This window comes from Paramisgurnus dabryanus, chromosome 16 (genome assembly GCF_030506205.2).
Source record: "Paramisgurnus dabryanus chromosome 16, PD_genome_1.1, whole genome shotgun sequence".
Lineage (NCBI taxonomy): Eukaryota > Metazoa > Chordata > Actinopteri > Cypriniformes > Cobitidae > Paramisgurnus > Paramisgurnus dabryanus.
In genome coordinates this window covers 36,719,392-36,730,281 of record NC_133352.1, presented here as the reverse complement: position 1 = coordinate 36,730,281, position 10,890 = coordinate 36,719,392, and the positions used below count along the sequence as shown (strand labels likewise).

At 39.7% G+C, this 10,890-nt stretch overlaps 1 protein-coding gene across 3 annotated transcripts; it reads left to right on the top strand.

The window, feature by feature from the left end:
- Positions 1 to 46: 46 nt before the first annotated feature.
- On the top strand, positions 47 to 10,622 carry zdhhc5b (zDHHC palmitoyltransferase 5b). 3 transcript variants are annotated; one of them, XM_065274912.2, is made up of 13 exons: positions 47 to 412; positions 2,028 to 3,000; positions 3,075 to 3,196; positions 3,268 to 3,425; positions 3,523 to 3,695; positions 5,496 to 5,598; positions 5,771 to 5,862; positions 5,952 to 6,066; positions 6,773 to 6,881; positions 7,002 to 7,108; positions 7,586 to 8,334; positions 8,506 to 8,536; positions 9,659 to 9,767. In XM_065274912.2, the coding sequence occupies exons 2-12, from the start codon at positions 2,864 to 2,866 to the stop codon at positions 8,510 to 8,512; spliced, it is 1,872 nt and encodes a 623-aa protein (XP_065130984.2). In that variant the 5' UTR covers positions 47 to 412; positions 2,028 to 2,863; the 3' UTR covers positions 8,513 to 8,536; positions 9,659 to 9,767. The 3 variants fall into 3 exon arrangements, with proteins under 3 accessions (XP_065130984.2, XP_065130981.2, XP_065130983.2); XM_065274909.2 differs by lacking the exon at positions 8,506 to 8,536 and having other exon boundaries at positions 9,659 to 10,622; XM_065274911.2 differs by lacking the exons at positions 47 to 412; positions 8,506 to 8,536 and adding an exon at positions 1,704 to 1,895 and having other exon boundaries at positions 9,659 to 10,622.
- The last annotated feature ends 268 nt before the right edge of the window (positions 10,623 to 10,890 follow it).

Here is a 10,890-nt window from a genome sequence, read left to right as displayed (position 1 = left end):
TAACATTTCATAATCCTGATGGTATGTTGTGTATACACGAAGCTCTTCCGGATCTTGAATGTCCTAAACCGGTGTCCTCAAACGATACTGGGGCCAAGAAATAATGATGGTGCCTTGTTAGGGGCTTTATTTTTGGCTTATCAGACACGGCATCAGATAAACGACTTCGGGAATTTTCAGCTTTGGGCGTACGTATTTGCACAGATGAAAAGCTGTTTCCCAGGCCTCATAAGAGATTGAGATTAAGAAAGAGAAAGAAGACCGACCGATCTGAAGAAGCTCCTCACCCGTCAGATCAAACCGCTGCGGCGCTGCCTCGGTCCCGGGATACAGAAGACAAACCGAAACTCCACATCACAGGATTTATAAGATTTAACGCAAGCACTACTTTAAAGTACACAGACATCGCAGAGTAAGTATATATCAGTGGATTATATTCGGTATGTAAATGGAAAACTAGTTTTGGCTTAGCTTGTTTTGGTTTTGTTTCTCTTTGGACACCGGCGGATTTGAGCGACCTTCAGCCGCTGGAGAAATAAATCGAGTCCCAGGCTTTATTTTGTGGCCTGCAATGCAGAATCGCAAACACGCACGGAACAGCTCAGTAAACTTATGTTAGGGTAATTAATACGCTGTTTACGCTCATGTTTGTTAATATAACATCGTCTTTTGTACTAATGTTCAGTGTTCTTATTTAATGTGATAGTTTTGTGTAAGAATGAACACAATGACAGGAGGTCTTTGCATTTATAAACAGATTTTGTTTCTTGGTTTCATATTTAAATTAATTTATAATATCAGTCGTTACGTGATTATTGTAGGGTTTTGCTGTAGTGTGGGACGGTAGTGAGATGTCTGTCTACCTAGATGCCATTATTGTGTGTAGAAAACCCATACAATTCACAAAACACAACACTTTTTGTGTAAGCACTGGGCTTTCAAATGCAGCCTATTTATTTATATTTTTTATTTTTTATATTTTGAAGTCTGCAGTCACCTATCTAGTGAACTAGGGGTAAAGCATTTAATTATGGGTTCGACCTAAAAACCTAATTTTGTTGATCCAGTCTTTAAGAATCGTAGGACTGTCAAAAGATTAATCGCGAAGAATCGCATACAAATTAAAAGTTTGTTTTCGCATAATATATGTATGTGCACTGTGTGTAATTATTATTTATATATAATATATATGCATGTATGTGTTTAAGAAACATTTACGTGTGTGTGTGTGTGTGTGTGTGTGTGTGTGTGTGTGTGTGTGTGTGTGTGTGTGTGTGTGTGTGTGTGTGTAGATATTTATTTATTTCCAGTTTGAGATTTATGTAATTAAAAACATTATACATAAACACATTTTTTCCCCAAATGTATTCATGTATGTGTGTACATATACATAATAATTGCACACAAAGCACACATATTATGCAAACACAAACTTTTATTTTGTATGCGATTCATCTTTTGAAACATTGTTTATAAGTCTATGAGACCTGTGGGACTGTGACGTCACAAGAAGTTTGATTATAAATAATGTTCATATAAAGTCAGATATTATTATCAAACCTGTTTATTTATGTCAGCACATCTATAGGCTGAATCTTTAACATATAAAGTAAGGAGAGACATAGACAGCAGGTGTAGCTGTAAGAAAAGAAGATTATAGTTAGCGTAATGAGGATTGTGTTGTGTTGTTGTGCGTCTCTCTCAAGGTCACTGATTGGTCAGTACGACAGCAGACACAGTGGGGAAATGAGGATTGTAGATGGATAAGGGTTTGAATACAGAAATCCTTGTGAAAATGACTACAGAAAGTAATGTGTGATAAAGGCACACCCTGTTTCCTGTTGAGTCAGGAGTTGTGACAGACAGCTGAACATCATCAGGTTTCAACATGATGTGTACGTACTTTACACAGATACACTGTAGGTTTCACAATGCACCCTTTAATATCGTCTGTTTAGTCCTGAGAAGAAGAAATGTAAGGTTTACCAGATTATCTTTCATTTCTGCTGTCTTTTATTATCTCCTAGGACCTACAGAAAGACTCAGAAATGAGGACGGTGGTGTTCTAGAAGCGCACGCTCATCCATGCACCTCGGAGGAAGAAGAACGGCCTCATGGGACACCATGCGGTCTTAAAATGGTCTCAAGCGCCCATGCGTCACCGCTACTTGGAGTTTTTGAGGTCGGATGCAGACGGATCACGTTTGTTTATGATGCGTGCAGACACGGTATTTTGGTGAATGAAGATTGGTTAAACAACTCTGGCACGTTACCATGTGGCCACTTTTATCAAAGTCACTTTGGAGTGGAAATGTAGGACACAAGACATCAAGGGCTGTATTTTATATTTTCTACTCGTAGTCGTTTCTTAGACAAACTGTTTTGGGTGGAATCAGGACTCTTATTGAGATTGCCGTAAAGTCACTTTTTATCGTCTCTCTCATGCTTTTATTTTGTTATTGTATAGCAAATGTTTGATGACACATCTGCTGTGATACTCATAGCGATTACTGTATGAATGTTTTTATCCGCTGCTTTCCTTACAGAGAGATTAAATTTCACTTGATGTTCCTTTAATCAACCAAATCTTGTTACATTCAAGCCATATGAATTTATATTTGATGAAACTAAAGAGGTATTTTTGTAAAAAGTCATGAATTTAGTCTGTTTTTATGCATTGATGTAAGTAAAGGGTCTCACTGTAATATTTTACGTTTTGATTTTACGTGCACGTACGTACGCTGTTTTTCACGTCTGTTCTGTAAAAGTTCTTGTCACCATGGCTACACACCATCCTCACTTAAGTGGGAGACAGATTTCTGTTTCTCTCTGACCCCATTCCCTTGGTTTTTGACGCCTCCAAATGCCTGTTGGTCTCAGTTTTGCCGGGGCTCTCGGGGACCCCTCCTCGTCCCGCCCGTTCCGGCCCAGTCGCTACGTGCCCGTGTCGGCAGCAACGGCCTTCCTTGTGGGAACCACGACCCTCTTCCTCTGTTTCACGTAAGCAGAACTGAAATGTGTTTATCATATGGTACGAGTGTTTGATTAAAGTTTAATAAGAGTCATCGCTCCAGGTGTCCGTGGCTATCGGAGAGATTCTCCTCCTTGATTCCTCTCTATAATGCTGTGGTCTTCCTCTTTACGCTGGCAAATTTCTTTATGGCCACGTTCATGGATCCAGGCGTCTTTCCCAGAGGTATGTACGCACTTGAAAGTTTGTGATTTTCCATTATATCCATGACATTTAAGGAAATGTGTTTTTCTCAGCTGAGGAAGATGAGGATAAAGAGGATGATTTCCGAGCTCCGCTATATAAGACGGTGGAGGTGAAGGGCATTCAGGTGCGCATGAAATGGTGCTCGACGTGTCGCTTTTACAGACCACCGCGCTGTTCGCACTGCTCTGTGTGTGACAATTGTGTAGAGGTACACGCACATGAAACAAACGTCACTTTATTGTCTTTACTTGTTTGTTTGTTCACGCAACATTTGTTTACTTTCTGAACGTGTGTGTTGTGTTTAGGAGTTTGATCATCACTGCCCATGGGTGAACAACTGCATCGGGAGACGAAACTATCGTTATTTTTTTCTCTTTCTTCTCTCTCTCACTATTCATATCATGGATGTGTTTGGCTTCAGTATGCTTTATATTCTTCATCACACTAAACAGCTGGATCAGATTCACTTTGGAGTCACGTATCCTTTACATGCTCTCTTATATATCATCACTAGGACACATTTCTCAACACTTCTGTGACTTTTGCCCAACAGCAGTGAGCACATCATGCATTTATTGACTACCACTTTTTGTTTTATAAATAAAAATTCTCAGTTTAACACAACAACTGACAAAACTTTACATACAATTTACAAAACTCTTAAAGTTCACTTCAGAACAATAACCTATTAAACGGAATAAGTTCAACAATAATATTTGATTAAAATATATCTCAAATCCAACAGTTGGACAAACCCCAGTAGTTAAAGACCTGTACATGTGTTACTCCTTAGGGTCATCTATAAAAACTTACAGCAACTTAAACTAAACAAAAACCAGTTCAATATTCCCTTTAAGTTTTTCTAGATTAACTATATTAATGTGTTGAAGTAAAATGATCATTTTTGTTTCAGTCTGTCAACTGCCGACAAACTTTCTGCCAAATTCTTAATAATGTTTTCTATTTGCATTTAATTACTGAAAATAAATGGGGAAAAACATAAAACAAAAACCGATCTTCAATACCCCAGAGGAATCAAGTTCAAATTCATTTCTCAACAACAAAATACTGTTTTTAGAAACAAAACCTGGTTTTTAGTCCCATCTTTCATGGATCTTGTCACGCTTTCAGTCTTTTACATTGCTGTTGGGTGACTTTATGTCACTCCCGAAGTTTTTGTTTATTTGTTTTATTTATTTATATAGCACAACTTGCATTGCTCAAAGTGCTGTACAATCACAAACTAAATAAAAACACACAAAAATAACATAAAGATAAAAACCCACATCACATAAAACACAGCTAAACATTTAAAAAGCTCCCCATTTGTATCTAAAAGATATTTTTAACATAACTTTAAAGATGGGTAAGGATTTGTCAGATGTAATAAATTGAGGAATGGGATTTAATGCAAGTTTAGGATGTGCTTGAGAAAAGGCTTTGTCAAATCTATGTTTATATTTTGTCTTATTAGCACAGAGCAGATGTTGACTCTTTGATCTCAAGATGTAGTGTACCACCTTACTGGAAAAATATACAGGAGATAAATAAAAACAAGTGTGAGAATCTTATAAAGGCACTTTAATGAGATTAATACCGGAGTTCATATTTCTTTGCTGACTTGATCATTTTTGCAGCTGCATTTTGAATTTTCTGTAGACGCACGCATAAGTGCTCGAGCATCAACTCCATAATAAAGGGAATGACAATAATCCATTAACAGAAATTCAACAGACACTGGACTGAAATGCTCCCAATAATGAAGTCAATACTGGAGCGGTTTATAAATTTTTTTTTCCACTGCTGTATTTTAAATGATGTCTGATTCATTCCTGTAACACAGAATATTGCAGAGTTATTTTTCTTTTACAAAGCAAAACCTTGTTTAATGCTAACTGTGTTTAGTTATTGTTTTATAGATGATCACGTGTGTGTTTGTTGATTTGCTAGTATTATGGAAGAATGAGCTGATCTGAGACCTGTATGAAGTGTTTGTTAGTTTTAGTGCATTACTGCTGTGTGAAATGATAACTGTGTGAAGAGTTTTGCAAAAGTCACCAAACTATTGAGAAATGTCTTAAAAAACTGTTACATGCAGAAAACGCTTTTGTTTTTCTGTGCAGAAATATACAAAGTAATAAACCAATTATCAGAAAAATCTGAATTCATTGACAATAAAAAGAAATGAATGTGTGTCTAGAGCTCATATCATATCTATAAGAGCTACTGATCAGAGTTATTGATGAAGTGAGTTTGTGTCTTTAACGCTGGACTTTAGTATGGCAGTGATGTGTGTTGCTGGTTTATTCTTTGTTCCAGTCGCAGGACTCACTGGCTTTCACATTGTTCTCGTATCAAGAGGGAGAACCACCAATGAACAGGTGTGTGTTTGTGTGTGTCTGTCTCTGTGTGCGAGTCTCTGTGTGTGTTTCTGTCTTTGTGTGTGTGCGTCTCTGTGTGAGTTTGTGTCTCCATACAATATACATTTGGCCAAATACAAAGATGTTATGTTTATGTGTGTAATGGTATTTTAAATGTCCTCTCTCCCCTCAGGTGACTGGAAAGTTCAGGGGTGGTGTTAACCCTTTCACACACGGATGTTTAAAAAATATTGCACGCATGCTTTGTAGCTCCCAGGCTCCCAGGTTTGTAATCTTTAACACATTTTAATTGTGTTGTTTTCATCTCTTTGTACTCTGTACAATGTTTGTTGTTTGTGTGTTGTTGTGTTAAGGTATCTGGGAAGGTTGAGAGAGCCTCATTCTGTTCAGGTTCAGCCCCCGTTTCTGCATCCACCTTTATCTGAAGCTCAACTAGAAGCTAAAGCCCTGGATAATGGCATCCAGCAGGTACAAACACACCGTCATACGTGTCTCTTAATGTGATGAAAATGAAAGGGAAGACATTTAAAAGGATATTTCACCCTTACTAAGGATCATTTACTGAAGCTCATGTTGTTCTAAACCTCCATGAACACAAACCTAGAGATTTTAAAGGATGTGGATGTTAGCCATTGACTTCTTTACTATAAAGTAGAAGTAACTCAAAGTTCCCACGGGTCATGGAATTTCTGGAATATCATGGAATTTTAAAAGCTCTTTTCCAGACATTGAAAGTCAGGGAATTGTAAATTGTTTCTTCAAGTCCTGCGATTTTTGTTTGTTGCTTAAAATTTTAGTTTCCGTTTATCAAAAAGTAATCCGCTTGTTAAGTTGTGATGTAAGAGATACATTTTCTGCGTCCAAGCCTCCGCTGACTACAATTTAAACAGCTGTTTATTAGGACTGTTTATTCATTTCATGCATTTAAACTACATTTTTATAAACTCACAGTGTACACAACATTATCAGGCTCACAGAATCCAGGACATAGTCATGGAAATTCAGATTTTTAGTCTGGTAAAGTCAGGGGATTTGACTGCTTACCATCATCATTTATCTGAATATCTTCTTGTGTGTTTAAGAGAACTAAGACAACATGAGATAAATGATGACAGAAGGTGAACTATCACTTTAATCTGTTAGTGTTTTTAACTCGTGTGTGTGTGTGTGACAGTCTAAAAGTAGTCTGGATATAATGGAGAGTCAGTCAACTGATGTTGACGCCCCTCCACCACCTAAACCTGAGCACAGATACCCTGGACTGCCTCATACACAGAATGAAGGTTAGTGTTTGTGTAATAAATACACACATCACACACAGATACACTACACTGACCAAACCTTCATTCACTACGGTCAGGTCTCTGTTGCATTTAAGTGTTTCATGCTTCTCTTCCAATCAGAGTGCAGCTTGCTGACTGAAGCTCCACCCACACCCTCATTATATAAATACAGACCCGCCCACAGCAGTCCAGGCAAAAACCACACGTCCTCAACACATTCAAGCAAAGTAAGTCCACCTGTAGCATTAAATGCACTTCATTTCATACGATAAATCCACAGAATCTGAATACTACAGGAGACTCCTAATCTACTGGCTGTGTAGTTTGCTTTGCGTTATTTTAGTTTGTTAACATCTCGATTCTTTTCTTTTATTATTTTGCTTATATCTCAAATCAATGGCAGTCGGTCAGCGAGTAAGTTTAGATGTTTTGTTATGTTGTGCTTTACACAAAGCGCTGTGTTTTTGTCATCTCGTTGCGTCCGATTCCAGACTGGTTTACCCGTTTGGTTTTCCTCTTGTTTTTAAAGCATAAATCCTTTCTCACACTCATTCTGTAAAGACGGCATGAATCTGGAGTCAAATTCACCTTTCAGTTGTTTCTTTTTCTCCGGTGTGGTTTTGTGCCATCCTTCATCTCTTTGGTGACGCTTTAACTGTCGGGAGCGTTTGTTGTACTCTTTCTGTCTTTGTTTTTCCTCCCAGATGAGCCGAGGCAACAGTATGACCGAATCTCCCTCGGTCCCCGTCACCGGCGTGCAGCCCAGCTACCGATCGGACCCCAGTCTATCGAGTCGGGGGGGTGCGGGGTGCCGTGGGGGAGGGGAGGGGGCTAGAGCAGGCTCGGGGGGTCTGGGTGGGACCTCCGGGTTCGGCGGGCGTTCGTATCCTTCCTTCACAGACACCTTCCTCCAATCGGCGGCAGCCTCTTGCTCTTCCAGCCTTCGCTCCGCCCATACGGCGCACAACGCCCTCGGTCCGCTTATCTCCGAGGGTACCACCTCCACTAGCTATAAAAGCTTAGCCAATCAGACGCGCAACGGCAGCTTGTCTTACGAAAGTCTGCCGACGCCCTCCGAAAGCCCAGAGTTCGAGTCTGCTGCTCACGAGCTGTCCTCACCCAGACCAAACCCTCCACGTAGTCTTAGCGCAGCACCAGGGGCTCCGCCTCTTTCGGGGTACACGTCCCCGTTCCTGTCTGCTCAGCAGAGGGAAGGTTCTCTCCAGGCCTGCCCTGCCCCCCTAAGACCCTCCCCTAACAGAACTTTCCTGCACCCGACAAGCCCACCCCCTTCTCGCGCTCCGCCCCTTTCTCCGCGCGCTCGCTCCCTGGGCTCCCCTCCTTCCGGCCCCGCCCCTGGCCATACACCTCTGGGCAAATCGCTGTCCTACGTAGGTGGTGCCGAATTACAACACCGCCCAGTTGGTTCAGGGGGCGAGACTCCGTTGATGAAGTGAGTAGTGCCTGCAAATTGTAGTCCCCCCACAAACCAAACCTGCACGTCTATGTGATGATCAAGTAGAAGTTTAAGGTTCGGTGTTTGCATTTGTTTACGTGTCTGCAACCCTTGAATTTCTCTGTCTTCTTTCCGTTTGTCTGCTCTTCCCACCCCTCCTGTCTTAAGGCCATAAGGATGACTCTGTTTCTGTGCTAAGGTTTGTTCATCTCTTTCTTCGCCTCTGTTATGTCTCAAGGTCAACATGAAATCACTCTGGACTCTTCTTTATAACACAATTTGGCCGTTATGGTGAATCATTTGCTCTGTGCATGTTAATGTAAAGAAAACATGTTGATCATTAAAACTACAGTCCTACATTTTCTTTCATATTGTATTTAGGAATGCATCACTTCTGCATGGGTTGACTTTTCTCATTGGTTATGTTTACATGCAGGACATTTTATCAATTCAACTAAATTAAATCTGATTCAAGGTTATGACAGTAGAGTTTACATGCACCCTAAACATTGCAATCTGATTAAAATGTTGGTATATATGTACATTCAATATAATCCCAACCAAATGTCTGTGCAAGCCCACAGCCATGCTTTCCAGATTTCGCATATCAACACCATCCCCATGGACATTTAAAACTAGCCCAAAAGCATTCCAATGACTATTCACAGCCCAAATACCAAAAACTAATCCAGTGTTTCCCAACCTTTTTTCTGCCACGGCACAGTTTTGATAAGTAAAAAAATTTTCACAATAAGCATTGCAGGTCTGCACAAACCTGTATTGCACTGCTTAAATGATTTGTTAAACGTAGTATTCACATTTAATGTGAAACTTGATCTTGTTTCGATGAACACAAATGATATCCTGACTGGAACTGATGACAGTGACAGACACAGCTGTGATCAACTCAGCAACCTGGTAGCTAGCTTCAAGTGCTTTTTCAAACACTGTGACAGTGTTATTTTTCCACGACACACCAAACAAGTGGCCACGGCACAGTGGTTGGGAAACACTGAACTAATCAACAAAATTCTTTCATCTTTAACACGCAGAAAAAAATAATTTCGCTGAAAGCGTTGCCATTGCCTTATTATTTCATGTTTCTGTGACAAGAATCACGTGATACGGCGTTTACAAGAAGATTTTTCAATCCAATTGAACCATCATTACGATTACCAACAGATTCTTTGGTTGCATGTAAACGTAGCTATTGAATATGCAAAAAATAAAATGCATCCTATGAATGAGAGTGTGCTAGTGTCGATCTATGTAAATCAAATCACTTATGTTTCTCTCTTTTCCCTCTTCTCCAACCAATCAGCTCGACTTTTAAACAAAACGTGGCCACCCATCTGCACAAACCTGCAGGAGGGGTGAAGAAAGTGAGCGGTGTTGGAGGAACCACCTATGAGATTTCAGTATGAAAGATCTCAAGCTATAATCTCGTTCAGATGGATGTACGGCTGCTCAACCACACATGCAAAAAATAAAAAAATAAAGACTTCAGGAGACAAATCCTAAGTGATATTCAGTCATCGGCCACTGTGGAGGACATCATGGACCGGTTAGCATTTTGTTTTGTGAATATCAATATGGTACAGACATTTTTTGGTTATTTAAGGAATCATTTGGTACAACTGTAAACAATGAACATTTAGCCTCGATAGGCGGGACCACGTGAGACACTCGGTCATGATCAGCGACTGACGTCTCATTGACTTCAACAGAAACCACAGGCCTCTCGACACACAGCCAGCAGGCGTTTCACAACCCTCTGTCCCAAAAATTAATATTGTTGTTGTTCCAAACCTCGATGACTTTTTAGTGTAAGACAAAATGAGCTGTTTTAAAGAATCCACGAGCTGCTAACAACAGCATGAAAGAGTTGAAGTGCAGGCAAAGGATGAATGCTTGTTGTTATGTAAGGTGGCTGCATCAGCCTGATGGTCAACACATGACAATAAGAGTGAATGTATCTACAGACTACAGCACAAGGCTTATTTTCTTATCTTAAATCCTAAAAACGTTGTTTGCAAGATAAGTAACTTGTGTCGGCTTGTCTAATCGGGAGCCATCCTCTCCTGACACGAGCTCAGCCAATCAAAAGAGAGTTTATTTATTTAGCCAGATGATGTCATTGTTCTGGTTGCCTGCAAGTATTTACTGGATGATGCACAATCATGATGATGGGTACATTGATTTATTAAATGTTTTTTTCTTTTATGCTCTTTTATTTTTTTTAACTGGACATTGGTTACAATAAATTGCCAAAGTTCAGACAAGTATTATCGTCGTCGTCTTCACATTTATTCATGTGAGTGAGTGAGTGTTAAAGTTCATAGGTATTTCATTATATTTGTTTGGCTTTAAGGGCTTAGGCTGTGTATGCACATAGTTTTGATTCAGATAGATTATTACATTTAATGTCCAAAAGTAGTCCGTTTACCCAAATCACCATGCACTTTTCCTTTATTATCTTTAGACATTTCCATCATGGCCTTTATGGTTGTAAAATAGATGCAGTCTGCACATTGGCTGTGATGCTAGAGGATA